Genomic DNA, 26,810 nt, shown 5'->3' on the forward strand with positions numbered 1-26,810 from the left:
GAAAAACCCACGTCTCTTATAATCCTTGAAAAAATATTGTTTAAAAATCCGGGCCTTGAAAAAATCTTCTTTAAACAATCCAGGCTTTAAAAAAATATTCTTTAAAAATCCACGTCTCGTATAAACCTTGAAAAAATATTGTTTAAAAAATCCAGGCATGGAAAAATATTCTTTAAAAAAACCAGCCCTTGAAAAAATATTGTTTTAAAAAAATCCAAAAAATATTCTTTAAAAAATCCACGCCCTATATAGCCCTTGAAAAAATATTCTTTAAAAAATCCACGACCTATATAGCCCTTGAAAAAATATTCATTAAAAAATCCACGCCTTATATAGGCTCTTGAAAAAATATTCTTTAAAAAATCCACGCCCTACATACCTTGAAAATATCCACTACTTATATAGGCCTTGAAAAAATATTCTTTGAAAATCCACGCCCTATATACCTTGAAAATATCCACTTCTTATATAGGCCTTCAAAAAAATATTCTTTTACAAATCCACGCCCTATATACCTTGAAAATATCCACTCCTTATATAGGCCTTCAAAAAAATATTCTTTTACAAATCCACGCCTTATATGGCCCATTTGAAAAAATATTCTTAAAAAAATCCACGTCCAATATTCTTCAATAAATCCACACCTTGCAGTGGTCCTTGAAAAAATATTCTTTAAAAAATCCATATTCCTGAAAAAATCCCTCAGAAAATATTCCTTTCTCTCTGCTACGCTCCTGTAAATTTTCATTTTCTGCACTTTCATTAGTAGCTCTGACTGCCTTATCCGTGAACCTTAGAAGAATATAAAGCGTACATTTCGATGTGGAAGCTTATGTAAGAAATATGTGTGTTTGTAGGTATGTGTACCACCTATCGGTGGTTTTACCCACCAACATACATACACCCATCCTCACACATGCACCCAATTCGTTTCTAATTGAATTGAAACCACTCTAAGGGAATTTTTCCACTAGAACCTCTTACACATTGTTTTGCAACGTCTAAGCGTTTCATATAACAAAAACAACACCAGCAACTACTATCCTGTACAAATATCATGTTAAAATGCGCGTAAGACTTCACTTCATGATAAGTGAATGTAAAGGGTGTTGTTGTTGTTGGTGGTGTTATTGTAAAATGCCATACCACTGATAACATCTCCATTTTAAGTGCAAAACCCCAACATTTGACACAGACGAACCAACACACAGAATTGGTTCTAGGAAAATAAATCGACCTAACATTTACAAAAGTGGTATTGTCCAAATGCCATTGTTGTTGTTGCTGTTATCTTTACACAAACTAATAACAATTTTATCCAACTGAGCAAAACATTTGTTGCAATTTATTTTGACTTAAGTACTAGCGCAGTGTTTGTGTGTGTGCGAGTTTGAGAGCTTAGGGCGAAAACATATCAAATGAATTTATTATTGAATTGAGTTGAGTGTTGGAATACTTTACAGAATGCATTACAAATGATCCCGCCACAAAAAGAACAGAATTGTCAATATAATTGACATAATAACTTATGTGAGATATGTCCATCACCATTCATTTCAATTGTGGAGATAAAGAGATAGTGGTCATCGCCATCGTCATCATTATTGGCATCATTACTTAATAAATGGGGGGATAGAGCTAATGCGGAAGAGAATTTTTCTTTTCAATTGAATTTCTTTGAAATAACTTAGATATTTATTTTCTTGGAAGATTAGGGAACTCCTATTAAAACTTCTACAAACGGGACAATTAATGTAATTGAAATACAGCAATTATGGAATTGAAATACAACAATCATGGAATTAAATTGATAAAAAAACCCTTCCGAAAAAAATATTTTAAAAAAATTTACACCTTGTGAAGGTTTTAATAAAATATTCTTAAAAAATCTACGCCTTGTGAAGGTTTTAAAAAAATATTCTTAAAAAATCTACGCCTTTTGAAGTACCTTAAAAAATATTCTTAAAAAATCTACGCCTTTTGAAGTACCTTAAAAAATATTTTTAAAAAATCTACGCCTTTTGAAGTACCTTAAAAAATATTTTTAAAAAATCTACGCCTTGTGAAGTTCCTTAAAAAAATATTTTTAAAAAATCCACGCCTTTGCCTGGTCCTTAAAAAATATTTTTAAAAAATCTACGCCTTGTGAAGTTCCTTAAAAAAATATTTTTAAAAAATCTACGCCTTGTGAAGTTCCTCAAAAACATATTTTTAAAAAATCTACGCCTTGTGAAGTTCCTTAAAAAATATTATTAAAACATCTACGCCTTGTGAAGGTCCTTAAAAAATATTTTTAAAAAATCTACGCCCCTTATAGTACTCGAAAAATATTAAAAAAAAAGAGTCCTCGACAAATATTAAAAAAAAATTAAAATTCTAAATTCCTACGCGCCTTTTAAAGTCGTCCAAAAATATTTTTAAAAATCTACGCCCTTATAATCCTTGAGAAAGTAGTTTTAACAATCACACCTACAAAAATACAAAAAGAGTCCCTCAGAAAATATTCCTTCGCTCCTGTAAATTTTCTTTTTTTTGCAATTTCACTCCTGCATAAATAATTGAAAACTAGTGAGCGGAGCAGTATAGTCGGACGGGGCCGACCATACGATACCCTACACAACTACCACGGAACTTTTACTTTCTGCGGATGTTTATTTCGAGCCTGGGCAATAGTTCGTGATATTTGCAATCTATGGCCCGATTAGAGGACAACATCATCATCTTGCACGGTCATATTTTCCGAATATTACAAATATTTCCTACAGCTCTTCAACTTTCTTGTCCAGTTTCCCCGCACAGTTTAAGTGTAACTCTCACATCCGAGTACATACGACAATATAATTGGTTTCAATTTAAAGGTCCACCTCTTCTCATGGATATATTACTAAATTCTCGGATATATAAAATTCTTGTATATACTATAAATCTTTCAGGATTAAATATATACGCTGTAGATTTTTTTTTAATTTTTCACACAAAAGTCGGTTCCCTTTAACCCTCTAAATATTGACCGCTCTTTATCAAAACAGGCATAGTTATTCTGTGGCCCGATCCCCTTCTCCATGTAAAAATTCGCAATATTTGGGACACAATTACGGCCTCTGGAGCGACTAGAAAATCAGACAAAAATAAGGTCCACCTCTCCTCGTGGATATATTACTAAATTCTCGGATATATAAAATTCTTTTATTAAAATTTTTTTATTTTTCACACAAAAGTCGGTTGCCTTTAACCCTCTAAATATTGACTGATCTTTATCAAAACAGGCATACTTATTCTCTGGCCCGATCCCCTTCTCCATGTAAAAATTCCCAATATTTGGGCCATAATTACGGCCTCCGGAGCGAACAGAAAATCAGACAAAAAGTAAGTATTTTGTCCATTTCATTCCCTAAATATTAACCGATTTTACCAAAAACAAATAGGCGTCTTCATTGACCAGAATCCATCCTACATGCAAGAAGATTGGTCCATTACTATGGCCTGTATCGTGTTTACAAATTATAATGAACAGACGGACGGAAACAGATGTCTAGATCAGCTAGTCGAGATATGACCATCGGTATACTTAAAGGTGGGTCTAGGACAAATATTTCGCGGCGTTACAAACTCTTGGGGCTACAAGATAGTTGTGTAGGGTATAAAAATCAATGCTTTGTGTTGGCTCATAAAAAAAAATTATTCAAACTCCACGCCTTTTTTAGGTTCTTTAAAAAAAGCAAGTCTTTAATTGATACAGGAAATTTTTTTTTAAAATTATCCACGCAGCCTCGAAAAAAGTTTTCTTAAATATCTACACCTCAAATATTTGTTTTTTTTTTATTAAATCCAATCATTTATTTAACCTTAAAAAATAATATTTAAAAACCCATGATTTTGTTGGTCCTTGCAAAAATATCCTTTGACAATTAAAATATTTTTTTTTAATCACCCTGGCTTTCATTACAAAAGTAATTTTATCCTTTAGACTCCTTGAAATATCTTTTAAATATTATATTTTCTCAAATTATATAACCGAAAAACTTTTCAGACACTCTTCAGTATTCTATTTTTTATTATTATAGAGTCCTCAATAAACATTAATTTACTAAAAAGGAATTTCATGGTGACAATGACATTAAATTCTTTAACAAAATTCTTTTCAAAATATTTCTATGTCTTTGAGAGAGTGTGTGTGTGTGTGTTTGCCATCATTTTGCCATCCATCAACACTCATAAAGCTGCTAGGCTTTTCTTTTAATTAAAATAAAGTTTTGTCAAATTAAATCTTAATTTATCACAGAACATTTTCAAAATCATAGACACTACCAGACGGACGGACCACCAGAATACTCCGCAGCCACACTGAAGGAATCTTGGAGAGTAACTATTTCCTTTTGAAAGGAATGAACGAATAGCCTCCACTATGCCATTTGGCTGTTAATTTATTTGAATTTAAATGCTTTAACTTTTGACAGCCCAAAGTCATTAATTTATATTCGAGACTATTGTTACTAATGACAGACGGAACGAAGAGACGACCAAGCAACCGACCATTAACATCCCATACATGTATTAGCAACTTGTAGAATGGCATTTGTAAAGAGAAGTAAAGAAATTTGCCATTATCATGTTATGGATTGTAGCATGAGTTATGTGCTGAAGATAGATAGATGGATTTTTTGTAATTCCAAACTGCCCACCACTGGAGTGGCTACGAGCAGAACCAAAATGTGTGGCAGACCGACCATCCAATTGCTGAAGCAGCAAACAAACAATTTGGGTGGTCTAACCACACTGACACTTTGAATCTATTTCCAACTGAGGGATAAATTAACAGACAAGTTGATTTTTTGTTGCCTCTTCTGCTACTTCTTCAGCTTTTGTGGATAGACATTTGGGGCCGGCGTAACAACCAGGTTCGAATGTGAACTCTCTCTCTCCAAGGAGTTGAGTAATTTCCGACATCAACTTACACAAATTATGTGGTTTTACAATGTTGAAGAGTTTCTTTCGGTTTCATGGTTTCTTTGCTCAATGATAATATTTGAATTGTACATTTAACCATTTTCCCTTTAAATGGGGTAAACCACAGTAATAAAACCCCCCAACTATTTACAATTTGTGGGTGGTCATATTTGTCCAGCAGTGGGGAAAATTGATTCCCATAACTAATCCATCATTAGAAATGATAATTTGTAAAGGGTAAGGTTTTCGAATGAGAAATTGTGGTAAGGAAAATATGTGTTGTGGGTGAATGGCAGAAATACTCAAATACTGAAATTAATGTCAAAATAACCTAAAAATCGAAAACTGAAAATGTTTCAAATTATCCAAAAAGTCCATAAAAAATTAAAACGAAAAAAAACCTAATACTGGAGCAATCCAAATTATTTAAAAACCAATTAAAAAATATTTGTCTGGTCAAAATAAAAACCGGTAAGGAAAGTAGTAATGTCGGACAGGGCCGACTATATTACACCCCTCACCACTTTGGGTATATTCTACAGACGTCGCCTTTTCGAAATAACATTGTCTTGAAAATATATATGGGACCTATATCTAAATCTGAACGGATTTTCTCGAAACTCAACACACGTCATTCTGGACCGATTTCAGTACCCTATGCCAAATTTCGTGCAAATCGAAAGATTTATAGGGACTCTAGTGCCCCATTTATCGTAAATCGAACGAAAATAATATGGGAGCTATATCTAAATCTGAACGGATTTTCACGAAACTTAACATATGTAATTATAGACTTAATTCAGTGCGCTATGCCAAATTTCGTGAAAATAGAAAAATATATAGGGACTTTGATGCACCATTTACAAAAAATCGGACGAAAATACATATGGGAGCTATATCTGAACCGATTTTCACGAAACTTAGCAGATATTGTTATAGACCAAATTCAGTACACTGTGCCAAATGTTGTGCAAGTCGAAACATGTATGGGGACTTTGGCGTCACATTTACCTTAAACTGGACGAAAATATATATGTGAGCTATATCTAAATCTAACCTGATTTTCTCGAAACTTAACACAAGGTTTAATTCGGGATTCAAGGCTTAATTCGGGACTCTATGCCAAATTTCGTGCAAATCGAGAGATATATAGGGACTTTAGTGCACCATTTACAAAAAATCGGACGAAAATATATATGGGAGCTATATCTAAATCTGAACCGATTTTCAGGAAACTTAGCACACATCATTGTGGATCTAATTCAGTACTCTATGCCAAATTTCGTGCAAATCGAGGGATATATAGGGACTTTGGTGCACCATTTTTATAAAATCGGGCAAAACTATATATGGCAGCTATATCTAAATCGAACCTGATTTTCTCGAAACTTAACACACACCATTCTGGACCTAAATCAGTACTCTATGCCAAATTTCGTACAAATCGAGAGATGTATAGGGACTTTGGTGCACCATTTACATTAAATCGGACGAAAATATATATGGGAGCTATATCTAAATCTGAATCGATTTTTCCCAATTTCAATAGGGTTCGTCCATGGGTCAAATAATTCGCTTTGAAAAAAACATTTATTATTTTTGACAAAAATACTCACAGAAAAATATTTGTAATTGGCGAAAAAAATTTAAAATTTTTCTTGGAAATAATTATATCCCGCACAATTATGTCAAGGTATTACAGCTTTGTGCATCCGCAATAGTTTGTATCGCCGCGAAATATTGGTTCTAGACCCACCGATATTTAATATACCGTCATACCGTCTCGACTAGCTGAGTCAATGTAAACATGTATGTGCAGTCCGTCTGTCTATCCAATATAATTTAGCTCCAGCCGTAGACCAATCGTCACAAAATTTTGCATTTTGAATGGGTTCCAGCCAAAAAAAAACCTTATTGTTTTTGGTAATAGTTGGTTAATATTTAGGGCACGAAATTGACCAAAGCTTTATTTTTGTTTGTTTTTGTGGTCGCTCTAGAGGCCAGAATTATGATGCGAACACCACTAAGTTTTACACCAGGAAGTAAATCTGGCCAAAGAATAAGCATTTGATGAATATCGGTCAATATTTAGCGGGTCAAATGGATGCAGACTTTTATTTGAAAAATTACAAAATTTGTATTCTGGAGTGCAAAAAGGACATAGACCCGAGAAGTTTATAGTATATCCTAAAGGAGTGGTTGACCTTTAAATTGATACCAATTATACTGTTGTATGTACTAGGATGTGGGAATTATATGTAAATATTTAAAGGTATCTTTGACTTATGAGAGGGGAAGTCACCCGCTGATCGCTTTGAAATATTACATGAAATTCCGCATATGGTCAAGGACGACGCCAATCATTTTCGCTGATGTTGAAATGCTGCTTAAGGGGGAGCATTGAATCGAAAACTTTACTTTTGTCAGATTTTCTATCGCTCTAGAGGTCATTATTGTATGCAGAACATCATATATTTTACACGGTGATAGGAATCTGACCAAATACTTAGAACAGCTTTTTTTATGATGATCGGTCAATATTCCAAGGGTCAAATTAACCAAAACCAAAAGTGACAAAACTTTTATTTTATGGCGTAAATATTCACATCGGAAAAACAAGATTTGAAAAATATACCAGGGTTAGAAAGTGGAGTTTTTGACCTGTAATCGGTCAAGAGGGTGCAAATATTTCGAAATATTGCCCAGGCTTCGAATATAGAACCACAGAAAATTAGATTTTCATGGTAGTTGTGTAGGGTATCATAGGTTTTATTTAAATGTACGTTTTAAACTAATTATCATAAAAAAAATATTTTTAACAAATTTGTTTTTTTTTTCTTATCGAGACTTAAAAATCGATTTCTAGAGAAATGTTCTCAAAAATCCTCTGCTATAGCTTAGTTAGTCTTAGAAAAAAAATCTTTTAAAAATTCTAGATAAAATTACATTACAATTCCATGTTGGGTTGATCCAGAAAAGTTGTGCTAAAAATCCCCCCTTATAGCTCTATTCGACCCTCAAATATTCCTAAGCATTAAGCCCCGTTAAGCCTTTTACAGGCTATTCGCTCCGCTAATAACCTTCAAATATTTTTCTTCTACAAAATACGCACTTATAGCTGTTTTCAGGTTTAACAAAAAATTAGTTTTCTTTGAAAAATTCAAGATAGTAGCTCTGTTCATCTTTAAAAAAAATTAGAAAATCCTTCAATTTTCCGATCGATCTGATCACAAAATATGTTAAAAAAGGTAAGTTTATATCTCTGTTTGCTCTTTAAAAATTCGCACAATTTTTAGCTCTAAAAAAAAATCCGTAAAATATTTGGGTCCTTGAAAAATATGTTTTTCACTTGTAGCTCCGTGAATCCTTACATATGCAAGTATTACTGCTTAAATATTCATAAGAAATTGTGGCATGTAAATCTTACAACACCTATTTAGGATTATAAAAGTAAATCTCTTATATATGTAAGTATATATTCCAGGATATAAGAAAAAAACACCACTAGTTTAAATTCTTTGTTAGACCTACAAAAACGACCCCAACACCTGTATAAACACACTCTCACGCATATTTGCATCAGTAAGAAAATCAACAATGCCTTGAACTGAGCAACAACCAACAACAACGTAAACAACAGCGACTTCAACAACAAAAATAACAAAAACAAACAGGGCAAAAATATTATAACAATAAAATTCTGTTGAGCGCCACATTTTAACACTTTTTGTAGACCGCTGCTCCCACCCCTGAACTGAAAAAAAAAAAACAAAAGGAGCTCCACGAATGCCAGGCAGGCAGCCAGGTGAATAAAAATGAACAATATGCGGCTGTTATAGCAACAAGAATAACAACAACGACGAGAACAACAACATCAACACCGCCAAGATTGTTCATTCTGATGATGCGGATGATGACGACGATGGCAATGTTGAAGTGAAAAAGAAAACAACTGCTTTGCTCTGAAGCAGTTAGGCAAGCAACAAAGCTGCAGAGAAAAAAAAAAATCTGAAGAGTAGCTCGGCACTCAGGTCGTAATACAAAGAAAAAATATATGAGAAGGAAAATTTACCCTTAAGGATCATTTTTGTACTTGTCTTCGTTTTTATTTTGTCATCAACACACACACTCTTACATATATAAACGTATGTTTGTTGAACTGGCTTTAGTGCAAAACGTAAACACTTGTATTCGCATATTTGTCCCAGTAACGGATAATGACACTGGGCTGTAAAAACAAACAAAAAATCGGCAGACAAAATGCCAAGAAAGGCTAGTATATGTACAAATATGACAATGTAATCCACAAATAATGCAAGAATTTTAAGGTCCTTCATGTTGTTCGTAGCAGCAGGATAATAGTAGGGGTACTCAGGTGAAACTTATGGAGGTTTGGAGGAATAATTTAAAGAGGAGTAAACATTTCTAAAATTGGCAGAACTGATAAATACAGAAACTGGTGCGGAACCTCTGGGTGGAGGAGGAATCAAAGGAGGAATCATTGATTTTAAGATTCTTTATGTTGTTTGTAGATCGAGCAAATCCTATGCACGAAGTTTGTGAAACGAATTTTAAAAAGTAGTAAGCTTTTCTAAGATCGAAAGGACTAAGAAATGCAGATAATTCTTTAGGACATTTATATGGGGCCTATGTCAAGACAGGAGGTATTTCATCCTTTAATTTAAGGGAACCCCACCCATTCTCGATTTTAATTTTTCAAGATTTTCAATGGACTGGTTAATCAATACCAATGCTTGTTAAGGTTTGTAACTTTTCACATATATATTTGAAGATTTAAGAGAGAAGAAAAATAATTTACAAAAAAATTTTGTTATTGTTTTGTTGTTGTTTTTTGTAATTAAAGAAAAGTCCTTATTTTTGATGGCGGGCATGATAACTCCCCACTGGAACATCGGAATCCGAAAATTCCAGCGGTGTTAGAAAGAGCACATGTCTGGCTCTCGTATGAACTAGGATTATTGACTTCGCTCTAAAATTAACAAAATGGCGGACCTTTGAAAAAATATTTTTGGAAAATCGCCGATTTTTGACCAAACACCAAGTTTAAAAATAAGGAAGATCTTCACCGATTGGCTTTGTCCTAGTTCATACGATAGCTATACACTCACAGAGAAACGTGTAAAAATTTTGTATCGATTGGGTTATTAGTTTTTGAGTTATCGTGCCCGCCATTCGCAAAAGAGAAAAACGCGTTTAAAGTTTGAGAAGCCCTTTAGCCGTCACTTGATGCTGACACAATAAATCGGCTATATCTTCAAGAGTTCTTGAGATTTTCACTTGAAATTTTGTAGGGACATTCTTGAATTAGTGTAGATTCGAATTAAATCAAAAAAAAAAATTTACCCCGAGAATGGGGGGGTCCCCTTAAAGCTTCTTCATCTTGTTCGTATGTGGAGAATATATTAGGGGTATTCAGGTGTACCGAGAGTTCGAAGTGTTACATTTTCTGGCACTTTGTTTGAAAATGGGCCTATGACCCTGAATGTATTTAAAGTCTTTCGAACCTATATATGGTGGCTATGGCCTTTTTTATACCCTTCACCACACTGTGGTACAGGGTATTATGTCCTTGTGCATATGTTTGTAACAGGCAAAAAGAATCGAGATAGACGCATGATTCCTTTTAAGAATATGCATAGAATCACTTTACATATGTCCGTCTGTCCGTCCATGTATTTTTGTGAACAAAGTACAGGTCGCATTTATGATCCGATTTGGATGAAATTTGGCACAGTTCATTTATTTGGCCCAAGGACGAACCCTATTAAAATTGGAGAAAATCGGTTCAGATTTAGATATAGCTCCCATATATATTTTCGTCCGATTTTATGTAAATGGTGCAGCAAAGTACCCATTTATGATTCGATTTGCACGAAATTTGGCAAAGCGTACTAAATTAATTCTAGAGTGATGTGTGTTAAGTTTCACAAAAATCGGGTCATATTTAGATAGAGCTTCCATACATATTTTCGTACGATTGTAGGTAAATAGTGCACCAAAGTCCCCATATAACTTTCGATTTGCACGAAATTCGGCATTCAGTTTGGTGAATTCAGTTTGGAACGATGAGTGTTAAGATTCGTGAAATCGGTTCAGATTCTGATATAGCTCCCGCATATACATATATATTCGTCAGGTTTTACATAAACGATGCACCAAACTCCTAATGTAATTCTAATAACACAAAATTTTGCATTTTGTTGAAATTGGTGCAGACGTAGCCATAGCTTCCGTATGCATTTCGAACTGATTGAAATTAAATTTAAATGGTACGAAGACGACTGTAACTCTGCTTGAATTAAATTAAATTTATCATAGGATACAAAAGGACATGAATATGTTCCTTCGAGGGAACATTGACATGCAATTGTAAGGATACATATGTACAATAAACTCATAGTGGTGAAGGGTATCATATAGTCGGCCCAGTCCGACTTTACTACGTTCCTTACTGGTTTTAATTGGCAAAACTTTTATATGGCGCCCAACGTCATGATATTCACATACTGCAACCTCTTCCAAAATATTATTCATGAAAAATAATTTACATTCATTTGCTTCTGGGAACCACCCTAATATGTATATGTCTTTGGCCAAATTTGCCAAAAGGTGATTATTGTTGTACTGCTGCCTCCTGAGCCTGAGCCTGCTAACAAGATGCTTTAGCTTACAAGTAGACGTAAGAGCAACAATGAACCGAACCGAAGAAATCTCAGTTACTTTCTTTTGTCATACATGAAAAATAACATTTTGACACTTTAACAACTTTTCACAAAAAAATACAACAATGCTACGACAACAACAAAAGTGGAAAATGATGTTATATTTTTTTCCATTTGAGTAACTCTGCAGGGTTGATTATAATCTTGAGAGCAAACATGTTCATTTGAAATTGTTGGTGTTGTTTTTTGTTTTTGTTCTATTGTATGTCAATGAGGATAATTTAATAAGTAGACAACTTGGTTGTGTGTGTGTGTAGATGGGTGCCATGATAGCTCCTTTCATAAACAGACAAATTGGTTTGATGTTTAGTTGGTGGTACTAATGGATGAGAAGGATTTTTAGAAGGGAACTGTCGCAAAAAATTGGAATGAAATAATGACAGATTATAGTGGTCAGCATGGACTAGATTTGGAAATTATTAAAGATTATTAAGGATATAATATCAAAGGAGTTATCCAAACAAAGTCAATAAGTAGCTTGGCGTACAATTGAAAAAAAAAAAAATAATAAGTTCGTTCAGTTCGAAATTTATACACCCTCCCTCCATAAAGCGGACATTCTAAAATCGACTTTTATAAAATGGCTTATACAAATCATTGCCTCGTGAAAATAAAATACGAAACTAATGACACTCAGATTAGAAAATTTTAATAGGACCTAGAACATAACGAACATAGATACATAGAACATATTTGTTAGGGGGGTTTTATACCAATGACGATAAATCATTGTGCTCTATAACAAAGAGAGCTTTCAATAATATATCGGAATCAACCTGGGCCTTTATGACTATGATACGGCCTTTTATCCTCTGATAACCGGAAATAACAATTGGTATAAAATTTAAACATATATACCTATACCTGTAGCAGATAATGCAGTCGAAAAAAATTACCTGAAAGTAGAAGAAGAGAAAATTATGTTAATCGAATTTAAAAAAAATAAGTTTCGAAAGGTTTTTAGAAGGAGTGAATTTTTAAATATATTTATTTTGCTTTTGAGAAAGCGTGGTTTTTATAAAATATTTCGTCCAAGAGTTTGAGAAGGCGTAGCTTTTTTAATTAAAAACCAGTGAGCGGAGCAGTATAGTCGGACGGGGCCGACCATACGATACCCTACACAACTACCACGAACACTAACTTTCTGAGGATGTTTATTCCAAGTCAGAGTAATATTTCATGATATTTGCCCCCTCTTGTCCGATTAGAGGTCAACAACACCTCTTCCTTACTTTTTTCGAATATTCAGTACAGTCCTTCTAATTACTTGTCCAGAAACACACAAAAAATTAAGTTTTCGGTCCATTTCATCCCAATTTCATCCCAAAATTTTAATATGATCATCATCGAAAATTGTAGGCGTTGTTCTTGACCATAACTGGAACTTCATGACAAATTTCAAAGCCATCAGCGCGATATTTCCCCCTCTAATGTGGTAATGGGTTACTAAATAATATCTGAATACGTAAGCACCTGTAAATATTTGACTGTAACTCCCACATCTGAGTAGATACATCACTATATTTGGTATCAATTTAAAGGCCAACCACTCCTCTTGGATATGCTATCAACTCCTCGGGTCTACATCCTCCAGGAGTAAATATATATGCCATAGAATACAAATTTTGTCATTTTTCACACAAAAGTCAGGGTCCATTTGACCCGCTAAATATTGACCGATCTTTATCAAAACATGCATGCTCATTCTCTGGCCCGATCCCCTTCTCCATGCAAAAATTCGCAGTGTTTGGGCCATAACTAAAATCTTTATACCCTACACAACTATGTTGTCAGGGTATTATAGCTTTGTGCAGCCCCAAATGTTTGTAACGCCGCGAAATATTGGTCCTAGACATACCTTTAAGTATACCGATGGTCATATCTCGACTAGCTGAATCGATCTAGACATGTGTGTCCGTCCGTCCCTCCGTCTGTCCATTGTAATTTGTGAACACGATACAGGCCACAGTTATGGACCAATCTTCACGAAATTTTGCATGTAGGATGGGTTCTGGTCAATGAAGACCCCTATTGTTTTGGTAAAGATCGATTAATATTTAGGGGATGAAATGGACCAAATACTTAATTTTTGTGGGGTTTTCTGGGCGCTCCAGAGGCTGCAGTTATGGTCCGAACATCATGAAATTTTACATGGAGAGGGGGGTCGAGCAAAAGAATAATCATGCCTATTTTGATAAAGATCGATCAATATTTAGCGGTTCAAATGGAACCAGACTTCTGCGTGAAAAATTACGAAATTTTTATTCTGGGGCGTTTATACTTGCTCCTGAAGGTCATATACCCGAAAAAATGATGGTATATCCAAGAGAAGTTGTTGACCTTCATATTGCTACCAATTATATAGTTGTATGTACTCTGATGTGGGAGTTATACGTAATTAGGTCAAGGTGTCTATGTGCATAGTATTAATATTACCGCATTAGAGAACGGAAATGTCACGCTGATCGCTTTGAAATTGTACATGAAGTTCCGATTATGGTCAAGGACGATGCTTATAGTTTGCGGTAAAATTGAGATTTCATTTCAGGGGGTGCAATGAAGCGAAAATTGTAATTATTGTCAGATTTTCTAGTCGCTCTAGAGACAAGTGTGAATGCAGAACATCACATATTTTACAAGGTGAAGAGGATCTATCCAAATACTTAGAGCGACTGTTTAGATGATGATCGGTCAATATTCAAGATCTATAATCGGTAAAAAGTGTGCAAATATCACGAAATATTGCCCAGGCTCAGAATATAGAACCGCAGAAAGTCGATTCAGTCGATCTATAGGTCACAATTGAAAGCCGAACATCACAACCCAATACATGGTGAAGGGAATCTGACCAAGTAATTATAAGGGCTGTACTGAAAAATATTTTGTTGACCTCTAGTCGGTTAAGAGTGTGCAAATATGGAGAAATATGCCCCAGCTCAGAATATAGAACCACACAAAGTTAGATTTTCGTGGAAGTTGTTTAGGGTATCATATTGTCGGGTTCGTCGGACTATACTGCTCCGCTCTATATTCTTTGAGATATTTAAAAGTTTTTTAAGTGATATTAATTTTAATAAAATATTTATTTATATCAGAACCTACATTGAGTAGAACCGCTTTCAAAATAAACGACTCAATTTAACGAAAAATACTTAATTCTCTTTAACAAAGTTCAGTTTAATTGGAAAGTCGACAGGTTGCGACATAGTTGCCAATGACCTTTCAAGCTTAATTGTTATAAATTTGTTTGGTTTTTAAATAAATTTCCAGTAAATTTAATGGATTTTGAATTTTCTTTAATTCCTACACCTCTTATGATCCCCATTGCCTAAATTGTTTTATTTTCTGAATGGCATTTCCAATAAAACCAACATCTTGTGGTATATCTAATCAACATCAATTTGTAATTTAAATTAATTTCGGAGAAAAAAAAAAACAAATTTTGACAAGTTAAATTGTTTCTTTGTTTAAGTTTTGTTAACCTTAACATTCACTTTTCAAACCACAATTTAAATAAACAACATAAATAACTTCATTATCCAACAAAATAAAACAAAGTAGAAAAATAACACAAAAAAAAAAAACAGAAACAAAATCTCAAGGACCATGAAAGTCGAACCACAGCGACGACGAAGACGAATCACTGAGAGAAACCTTATTATAATTAAATATGTCTGTCTGTTTGTCTACACTTGGCCAAAATTAAGATTTACTTCAAAAAACAAAACAAAAAATACTGACGGCATACCATTGAAGGTTTACAATTACCTTGACAAACACAAGCCGTCAGACGCACACACACACACACACACCAATACAACAGACACGATGTGTATGGTAAATAAGACCTTTAACAAGGAACATAAATATAAAATAAAATATGGAATGGCTGCTTGACTGTCACTAGAACATGAGTAGAGCACATTAGCATTACATGCGGCTGGTGTAATTTTTACAAAAACAAGAACAACAATAATAAAACACGTTGCAAAGGTATATCTCTAATATTTCATCTCCTCACACACACACACACACAGACACAAAAAAATAAAAACGAATGAAAGTTGTGGGCGCCTAATGTCATTCACTGTACAAAGTTCTTTAATTTTTACACACATACATACATACACAGCAACAACAATACCAACACAGTCCAACCAACCAACAAGGACAATCTACAACAGCTGCAACAACAACAGCAAAGGGGGGAAACTAAAATAAATTTTCACACAGCCACATAGAACTTGTAAACTGGTAAAGTCATAGCCAACAATGACAACAACAACAACTACAGCTCGAACAAAAATAATAATAAGGATGAGTGACAGTTTTATGTTGTAAACAAACCCATACAAATAAAGTGACAGATAGAGCGAAAGAGAGATTGTAACAAATTCAGGGTCTTTGCCTTGCGAACAGGAGGGGATTTAGCCCAGTTTTCTGTCTATATCATCCAGGTCAGCCGGGCAGCCAGTACACAGTTGGGGGGGAATGGTGGTTAGATGGGGTACCATAAGAAGTAAATTTATTTATTTTTGTTGTTGTTGTTGTTGTCGGGTAGGGTTGTTGTATTTTGAAACCATTTCTAGGTGTCTCTATACTGTTTTGTTATAAACCCGAAAGGTGAAAGTGCATTTCTATTCGAACGTAAATTTGTATTATGGCACAAAGACTCACACACACACTTACAACCGTACATTATCCATCCTGGCATAATGAAATTTGACTCTGTGGCCAGTTAAAACCAGTGGAGTGGTATGACAGAAGGGTCAGTCACATTCTAATTGGATTTTGTGGAAATAACGTTGTTGTTGTTTTTGTTGCTGCTGCTGATGTTGTTTCTGGATTTTGGTTAAAAATAATTAAATGCTAATATTTTTTGTTGGAATTGCTTTTTGACTTTGTGGTCCGCTCATTTGCATTGTTATTTATGTTACCAATGGCAAATCTAAGCAATATTTGGGATTTTATGGTTTTTTTCTTTTTAGTTAACCAGAATGCAAAAAGGACATGCGAAAGGATTTGTTGTTAAGTCTACTCATAGGTGAAATTTGAATTTTGCCATAAAATTAAATTTAAAATTAAGTCTTTAAAGAGAATAGATAAAACATAGTTCAAACCAGTGAGCGGAGCAGTATAGTCGGACAGGGCCGAACATACGATACCCTAAACAACTACCACGGAAACTCTAACTTTCTACTGATGTTTATACCAAGCCTGGGCAATATTTCTGGTATTTGCACCCTATAGCACGATTAAAGGTCACCATTAAAGGTCACCATTAAAGGTCACCATTAAAGGTCTTCCTTACACTGACATATTTTCCGAATATTACTAATATTCAGTACAGCCCTTTTATACTTGTTCAGATTCCCTTCACCTTGGGTTGTGTTGTGATGTTCGGCTTATAATTGTGGTCATATCGACTCCAAAAAACACAAAAAATTATGTTTTCGGTCTACTTCATCCCAAACTTAGAATATGATCATCACCGAAAATTACAGCGCTATATTTCCGTCTCTAGTGTGGTAATGGGTTGCTAAATAATATTTGAGTACGTAAGTACCTGTAAATTTTTAGGTGTAACTCTCACATTCGAGTGCATATGACAATATAATTGGTGTCAATTTAGAGGTTAACCACTCCTCTTGGATATTATATCAACTTAACGGGCCTATGTTCTTCAGGAGTAAATATATGCGCCATAGAATAGCATTTTTGTAATTGTTCACACAAAAGTCAGGGTCCATTTGATCCACTAAATATTGACTTATCTTTATGAAAACAGGCATGTTCTCCATGTAAAAATTCACGATGTTCGGGTCATAATAGCGGCCTCTGGAGCGACCAGAAAATCAGACATATATAACATTTTTAACCGATCTTTACCAAAAACAATAGGATTGGTCCATAACTGGGGCCTGTATCGTGTTTACAAATTATAATGGACAGACGGGCGGACGGACACACATGTCTAGATCGACTCAGCTAGGACCAATATTTCGCGGTGTTACAAACTTTTAAGGCCTTGAAAAAATATTCTTTAAAGAAACAACACCTCCTGTAGGCCTTGAAAAAATATTCTTAAAAAAATCCACGCCTCCTGTAGGCCTTAAAAAAATATTCTTTAAGGAAACAACGCCTCCTGTAGGCCTTGAAAAAATATTCTTTAAGGAAACAACGCCTCCTGTAGGCCTTAAAAAATATTCTTTAAAAAATCCACGCCTTTTGTAGGCCTTGAAAAAATATTCCTAAAAAAAAATCCACGACTCTTGTAGGCCTTGAAAAAATACAGGTCTACATGAGGCGTTGATTCCATAAAGAATATTTTTTCAAGGCCTACAAGACTGGAAACAGGGCTCTATTTTTTAAGGAATTTTTTTAAAGCCTAGAAAACTGCGTGGATTTTTATAACCTTCACCACCCTGTGATACAGGGTATTATGTCTTTGTGCATATGTTTGTAACAGGCAAAAATAATCGAGATAGACCCATGGTTCCTTTTGAGAATATGCATAGAATAAACTTTCTGAGTCGATCTATGCATGTCCGTCTGTCCGTCCGTCCATGTATTTTTGTGAGCAAAGTACAGGTCGCATTTATGTTCCGAATTGGATGAAATTTGGCACAGCCCATTGGTTTGGCCCAAGGACGAACCCTATTGAAATTGGGAAAAATCGGTTCAGATTTAGATATAGCTCCCATATATAGTTTCGCCCGATTTTAGGTAAATGGTGCACCAAAGTCTCTGAAAATCATTAGATTTGCACGAATTTTGTCATAGCGTACTGAATTAAGTATACAATGATGTGTGCTAAATTTCGGGAAAATCGGTTCAGATTTACATATAGCTCACATATATATTTTCGCCCGATTTTAAGTAAATGGTGCACTAAAGTCCCTGAAAATCATTAGATGTGCCCGAACTTTGCAAAACTTTTGATTTGAACGAATTTTGGCATAGCGTATTACATTAAGTATAGAATGATGTGTGCTAAGTTTCGTAAAAATCGGTTCAGATTTAGATTTTAAGTAAATGGTGGACCAAAGTCATTGAAAATCATTAGATTTGCACGAATAGCGTACTGAATTAAGTCTAGAATGACGTGTGCTAAGTTTCATGAAAATCGGTTCAGATTTAGATATAGCACCCATATATATTTTCGTCACATTTTATGTAAATGCTGCACCAAAGCCCCCTATATCTTTCGATTTTGGGTTTAGCGTACTGAATTACGTCTAGAATGATGTGTACAAAGTTTCGTGAAAATCGGATCAGATTTACAAACACCTTCTATATTTATTTTCATCCGATTTTAATGGTGCACTAAAGACCCCTAGCTAGGCCGATTGACACAACGTACTGAAATTTAAATCGGTTCAGATATAGATATAGCATAGCTTCCATATATAATTTCGACTTATTCATGTTTATTGTACACCAAACAATCAATGGGTGTTTGATTAAGATTACATTTTAAACAGTGCAGCATACCGAATAGCGTTTGTCAAGTTAGCTTTAAATCGATTTACAAATTTTAGCATAGGTAGCAGAATGACATGTGTAGGCTGTGTAGGGATTGATATTAGTCGGTTTAGATATAGATAAAGATCACATATTTAAGTTCGTTCAATATCGTGTCAATGTTCCTTCGAAAAGGCGACGTCTTTTAGGATACATATGTATAATATGCCCAAAGTGGTGAAGGGTATCATATAGTCGGCCCAGTCCGACTTTACTACTTTCCTTACTGGTAGCTTATAACTTTGATTTGGATTGGCCGATGATTACCAAAATTTCAGTGAATTTAAATTAAGAACCGTAGTATCTAAAAACGTAAGAAACTTTAAAACATGCTAAGTCGACTTAGCATACTATGGTCCGGAGACGTCGATATGTACAATATACCCAAAGTGGTGAAGGGTATGATATAGTCGGCCCAGTCCGCCCGGCTCTTGTAGGCCTTGGAAAAATATTCTTTAAAAAAATCCACGCCTTTCGAAGGCCTAAAAAAATATTATTTAAAAAATATACGCCTCTTATGGGTGCTGAAAAATTGTTCATTTCTGAAATGTCCTTCGTATGTCCTGATCTAAAATTTAATTTGATGCTTAAATTCAAATATTCGACACATTTCAGTTCAATGAACCTCGCTGGTAACATTGTCTTCATTTGGGTCAATGACCTATGGAAAATATTTTGATTGTGGACAAAGTTTCTTCTGCGAAAAGACGCATCTGGTTATCCTCCACTGGGAACTACAACTTTCTCAAAGTGTAAACAATTGTCCTTTGTGTAATATTCATTTTTTTTGTGACTCGAATATTTTGTTCGTCATGGATGGCTGTTGTCATTTTTCATTAAACCCTTAGTTTATTTCTTTAATAAAACTAATAACAATACATTGTTTTATGAGATTGCTGTTGTTGTAGTTTTTGTTGTTACCTTGTCTGAACAATGTTGTTAAGTTGATGGCAACCATACTTCTTGGCCAGGTGACAATGCTAGCCATGACAACCATGTTTTTATGTTTTTTTTTTAGACTCAATCCTAGCCTTGACACCTTACCCCGATGAGAGGTGCAAGAGGAAGGGCGTGATATTCTATATCTGTTTTATTTTGAATTTAGTTACCTTGCTCCGTTTTTTTCCAGAGGTCTGTCGTCAGCTACCATTGTCTGTCTCCTTGTGAAAGTTGTAGTTCGTTTTTTTTTCTTATTTCGACAGCAACAACAAACAAATGCCATCAACAACAAATATCCTTTTGCAAATGTTGTTTAGTATGCTCATAGTATTACCTTTTTTATTTAATTAATTTTTTGTTTTTGTCGTACTCTAGTTCCCTATAATAATATTGCTGTAGTTGCTGTTGTTGTTCGCCTGTATTGTCTCTGTAAGTCGCTGGGAATTTTATTTACTTTTTCCAGGACACTGTGTGTGTGTGTGTGAGAGAGAGAGTTTTCTATTTCTACTGGCTGTCTGCATGTAGTTGAGAACTTGTGTGAGTTGTCTATATTTAGTTGGATGGTTGGTTGTGTTGGTGGTCCATTTGTTTGTATGTGGTAATGTTGCTGGTATTGCTGCTCCTTGGATAAAGTTTGCGTCAACTTGAATTTGTTTTGCTGGTCCTAGATTTCATTTGTTGCTACTTTTTTGTGTCTTTCAGTTCTATCTTGTCCTGCTGCTACCTGAAATCCCTTTCATGCCATTTGGAAAAAATGTCGTGTCGTACTTTTGTTACGCTTCGCTTTGTGCATAAGTAAAATGTTCTGTAATAATTTTTTATACCACTTAATGCTGTTGTTCTTTCTTTCCTACTCTTTCTTTCTACGAAATTCACATTCGCATAGCCAGCTAGCTAGCTGGCAATCTAAACTAACGACGATGCTATATGAAATGTAAACGTAAAATCGTTGAGAAGATTGCAAAATAAGCATTGTCTTACGGGAGTATTATCATGGTTGTTGGCAGAGAGCATGAACACCGCCACCAATACAATGACTACAAATACCACCACCACTACTACTACTGTAGCTATGGGAATAACTAGTAAGTCGTAGGTTTTGTTATTTTACTGTAATTTACATAAAATGTAATTTGTTGTGTTATTATTTCGTTTCGTTTTTTTGCTTCTACTTCGAACTAAGGAAATGCAAGGGAGTTCAAAGAAAACAAAAAAAAAAAAAAAATGAACAGTGAAGATATCTAGGCTAAAAAAATAATATAAAAAGCCAAAGCGAAAGTGGCATATTTTTTTAGAATGGGATAATGTATATGAAATTTACAGAAAATAAAGAACATTCAAATAATTGCCAAGGCATTTAAATGGGGATAAACTTTAATTTTCGCAAACAAAGCTCTGGTGTCTACATTTCTTTATTTTTATTTTCTTGTTTTTCTTTTCTAGTTATTTTTCATTTGTGTACGGGTGTGTGCTCTTTGGCTCGTTATACACTTTAAGTTGGCTTTAATTGTTTATTTATTAAATTTATAGCTCTGGGATAATGTTGTTTTTCTTGTGTGTATTTTTTTCTCTTTTATTTTTTTAATTGCATCCACCCGAGAAGGTCATAATAATGGAGAATTAAATACGTGATTAAGAAAATAAAAGATAACAATAATACATATTTTCTTTCGTAGCCACCAATAATGATAGTCTTTAAAATATACACATAAAAATTACGATTGATTTTTTTAATTCGCGACTATATCTTTAGTAAAATATCCCATAAAAATTAAAATAATTTTTAATCTATGAAAAATTATGGAAATATGTTTATGGTAATTTGAAATATTTTTCTAGCATTTACGTTACTTTTTCTCATTCGAATCGAACTTAATTTTAGAAACGAAAATCGGACGAAAATATATTTGGGAGCTATATCTAAATCTGAACCGATTTTCACGAAATTTTACACACATCGTTCTAGACTTAATTCAATACGCTATGCCAAATTTCGTGCAAATCGAAGGGTATATAGGGACTTTGATGCACTATTTACCTAAAAGCGGGCGAAATTATATATGTGAGCTATATCTACATCTGGACCGATTTCCTCCAAACTTGACGGACATCACTCTAGGATCAATTCAGTACGGACGAAAATATATATGGGAGCAATATATAAATCTGAATCGATTTTCATGAAACTTAGCACACACCATTCTAGGCTTAATTCAATACGCTGTGCCAAATTTTGTGCAAATCGAAAGCTACTTAGGGAGTTTGGTGCACCATTTACCTAAAATCGGACGAAAATATATATAAGAGCTATATATAAATCTGTACCGATTTTCATGAAACTTAGCATACATCATTCTGGACCTAATTCAGTACGCTGTGGCAAATTTCGTGCAAATCGAACGATATTTAGGGACTTTGGTGCACCATTTACATGAAATCGGACGAAACTATATATGGGAGCTATATCTAAATCTGAAGTGATTGTCACGAAACTTTGCACACATCATTCTAGACTTAATTCAGTAAGGTATAGCAAAATTCGTGCAATTCGTAAGATATATAGGAACTTTAGTACACAATTTACCTTAAATTGGACGAAAAAATATATGGGAGCTATAGCTATATCTGAACCGATTTTTCCCAATTTCAATAGGGTTCGTCCTTGACTTAATTCAGACGCTGTGCCAACTTACGTGGCTATGCTAAATTTCATCCAATTCGGATTACAAATGCGACCTGTACTTTGTTTGCAATTTAACATGCATCCTTTTAAAATTGTGGCAAATATTATTTAATTCTTTGAAAAAATTTGAAAATGTTTTTAGTCCTTGAAAACATTTTGGAAATATTTTTTTTGTCATTTTTAAACGATTTAAGACTATGAACATTTTTGACAAATATTTTTGGTCATTTTATTTTTTACTAGCTGAAAAATTATTCTTTAAAAAATCCGCTTCTCTTTTAGGTTCTGAAAAAATATTCTGTAAAAAATCCACTCCCCTTTTAGGCCCTGAAAAGCTATTATTAAAGAATCTTAAAGGCCTTGAAAAAATATTCTTTTTAAAATCCTTGGCCTTGTTCCGTTTCTCTTTTAGGTCCTGAAAAATTTTTCTTTAAAAAAACCACTCCTCGTTTAGGCCCTGAAACACTATTCTTTAAAAAACCCACGCCTCGTTTAGGCCCTGAAAAACTATTCTTTAAAAAAATCCACTCCCCTTTTAGGCCCTGAAAAGCTATTATTAAAGGCTCTTAAAGGCCTTGAAGAAAATAATTTTTAAAATCCTTGGCCTTGAAAAAATATTATTTTTAAAATCTTTGGCCTTGAAAAAATATTATTTATAAAATCCACAACTCTTATAGGTCTTAAAAATTGTCTTTAAAAAATCCACACCTCGTTTAGGCCTTGAAAAAACTGATTTAAAAAAATCACGCTTCTTAGGCCTTGAAAAATGATTTAAAAAATTAATGCCTCTTAGGCCTGGAAAAAAATTATTTTAAAAATCCACCCCTTACTTATGGCTAAAAAAATTATTTGAATTGAAACCCATTTTTTACGCCTCTAAAATGCGTTTCTAGGAATTGTAAAAATTCTTTAAAAAATGCACGGCTCTTTTAGGCCTTGAAAAAATAATTTGAAAATTCATTTTGTTACTTGAGAAAATATTCTTTAAAAAATCCACGCTCTTTTTGGTACTTCAGAAAATATATGCTTTAAAAAATCCAAGTCTCTTTTAGACCCTGAAAAAATATTCTTTAAAAAATCCACGCCCCTTTTGGTATTTCAGAAAATATACTTTAAAAAATCCAAATCTCTTTTTAAAAATCCACGCCTTTTATAGACTTTGAAAAATACAATCAAAGTCTCTTTTAAGGCCCTGAAAAATATTCCTTAAGAACTTCACGCCTTTTTTAGGACCTGAATAATATTCCTTAAAAAATCCACGCCTTTAAAGGCCCATGAAAAAAAAATGTTTTAAAAAATCCAGACGTTTTTTGCCCTATAAAAATATTTATTATTCTGATAATAGTCTATGTACAAATATATCCTAACAATCCAAATTAATTTTTTCCCCCCCATTTCAGTTGTTTCTTGCACAATTTTCTGATTTTCACACTTTCCTTTTAATATCGTAATTTTCACAACAGCAAAGATTTTTGCTTTTCAATTCATTACATATGGTCTTAATGAAAATGCGGACCAAACTCAAAGGGAACACTAACTAAATGAAAATATATGATGTCTTGAGCTGGTAATAACTTAAGTTTTCTTCTTTTTCTGTTCTTCTTCTTCTTGTAATTTTCATGGTTTAAGGATTAATGAATTTCCAAGACGAAGAAGGAGCAGAAGCTGAAACTAAAATGAAAAGAAATGAACCATATTTTTTGATTTTACTTGCATGGCGTCGTTTTTTTTTTGTCACACTTTGTGTTGCTGCCGCTGCTGGTCCAAGTAAATAAAAATTAACAGCATAAAAAATTAAGACAAGAGAACAAGTGGAAAAGTAACCAAAAAAATGAAACAAAAATCATTGATAAAAATCAACGAAGGACATTTTTTTCATGTTGTCCTTTTGTTTTATTAAAACTTTAATTTATATCTTAGCAAATATTCTGTTTTTGTGCAGGAACATACATTATTACACATTCTTTCCTCTGCCAGGATTCATTTTGTTTTCATTTCTACAACTTGTAATAATTCTCTGTTCGCTGCTCCTCTCTGCTATCTTTCTGTTTTTGAGTAAGTCGAATATAAATTATTCTTAATCCTATAAACATTTGTATTTTAATGTCATTTTGGATTTTTTTTTTTTTTCATTTCATTATTGCACTTGCCGTTTTCTAGGGAATTTTGTTGTTTTGTGTGTTAGTGTGCGTGTTTGTTTGTGAGTTATTTTTCGTTTTGTTTTATTATTGCAAGTCAATCTTAATTTTAGTTTTGTATTTCTTTGTGAGTCCTTTCTTGTTTTTATCCTGAATTGTATTGCACAAGTGCACTTGTTTTTGTCATAGTTTCAACTCCCAACTTCTTGTCCACATCCTGTGTTCTGAAGTGAAAATACACACACACATACTAACATGTTTATAATCCCTACTTCGCTTTCATTTAACATTTTTTTGTGTTTCCTTTTTCTCAATCTATATGTCGGGTTTGTTGTTATCCTGTTGTGTAGTTGTTGCATCATATCTATTTGGGTATGTGTCTCTGTGTGAGTGTATTTGAAAGTAACATGACTTGACGTTAATAACATCGCATGGAAGAAGAAGAGCAGCCCAGTCCTAAGTGAGTGAGATACGGAAAACGAAAAACTTTAGACATGCAACAGAAACTGTTGACTATTGAAGATTTCCACATCAGCAACATGTGTGCGTGAAGGCTGGGGAGTAAGGAGAGTGCAACAAAACAAGATATTGGGGAGAGAGAGTGAGATACAAAGTTTAGGACGCTTGGGTGCCAATTTAAGATTTTACAGTATAGCGTCGGAACTGTATTTTTTTAAGGACTCTATTTTTTCAAGAATTTTTTAAAAAATATATTTTCAAAAGAAACATGGATTTTTTTTCAAATATTTTTTCACGGGCCACTAAAAGGTGCGGATTTTTTAAAAATATTTTTTTGAAGGATTAAAAAAAGGCGTGGATCTTTCACAGACCAAAAGAGGCGTGGATTTTTAAGTTTAGGACGTTTGGGTACCAATTTAAGATTTTACAGTATAGGGTCGGAACTCTATTTTTTCAAGGACCAAAATAGGCATAGATTTTTTAAAGAATATATTTTCAATTTTTTTTAAAAATATTTTTTTACCGACCACAAAAACGGTGAGGATTTTTTTAAAGAATATTTATTCAAGGATTGACAAAAAGGATTAGAAAGAGGCGTGGATTTTTTAAAGAATATTGTTTCGAGGTCTTAAAGAGGCGTGGATTTTTAAAGAATATTGTTTCGAGGTCTTAAAGAGGCGTGGATTTTTTAAAGAATATTGTTTCGAGGTCTTAAAGAGGCGTGGATTTTTAAAGAATATTGTTTCGAGGTCTTAAAGAGGCGTGGATTTTTAAAGAATATTGTTTCGAGGTATTAAAGAGGCGTGGATTTTTTAAAGAAAATTTTTTCAAGGATTAGCAAAAGGCGTGCATTTTTTTAAAGAATATTTTTTCAAGGATTAGCAAAAGGCGTGAATTTTTTTAAAGAATATTTTTTCAAGGATTAGAAAAAGGCGTGGACTTTTTAAAGAAATTTTTTTTTCAAAGATTTGAAAATGGCGTGGATTTTTTTAAGAATAATATTTCAAGGATTAGAAAAGGAATGGATTTTTTTCAAAGAATATTTTCAAGGATCAAGGATTAGCAAAAGGCGGGGTTTTTTGAAGAATATTTTTTAAGGATTAGCAAAAGGCGTGGATTTTTTAAAGAATATTTTTTTCAAGGATTAGCAAAAGGCGAGAATTTTTTAAGTAAATTTTGTCAAGGCCGAAAGAGGTGTGGATTTTTTTAAAGTATATTTTTTCAAGGCCAAAAAAGATGTGGATTTTTTTTACCCTACACAATTATGTTGTCAGGGTATTATAGCTTTGTGCAGCCCCAAGAGTTTGTAACGCCGCGAAATTTGGGTCTTAGACCCACCTTTAAGTATACCTAATTTCATATCTCCACTAGCTGAGT

General features: G+C 33.7%; 1 protein-coding gene across 1 annotated transcript in view; it reads right to left on the bottom strand.

Moving 5' to 3' along the window:
* The window catches only part of LOC133335064 (uncharacterized), a gene marked incomplete at its 3' end in the record, with an annotated part of 70,040 nt that extends 49,829 nt beyond the window's left edge, over nucleotides 1-20,211 (bottom strand). Inside the window, exon 1 of the mRNA XM_061543367.1 lies at nucleotides 20,136-20,211. Within this exon, the coding sequence (XP_061399351.1) occupies nucleotides 20,136-20,211 (76 nt within the window). The remainder of the gene's footprint in view (nucleotides 1-20,135) is intronic.
* Nucleotides 20,212-26,810: the final 6,599 nt, after the last annotated feature.

Source organism: Musca vetustissima, unplaced genomic scaffold (genome assembly GCF_032173495.1).
Source record: "Musca vetustissima isolate MV318-11 ecotype Yass unplaced genomic scaffold, APGP_CSIRO_Mvet_v1 utg191775, whole genome shotgun sequence".
In the NCBI taxonomy this organism is placed as follows: domain Eukaryota; kingdom Metazoa; phylum Arthropoda; class Insecta; order Diptera; family Muscidae; genus Musca; species Musca vetustissima.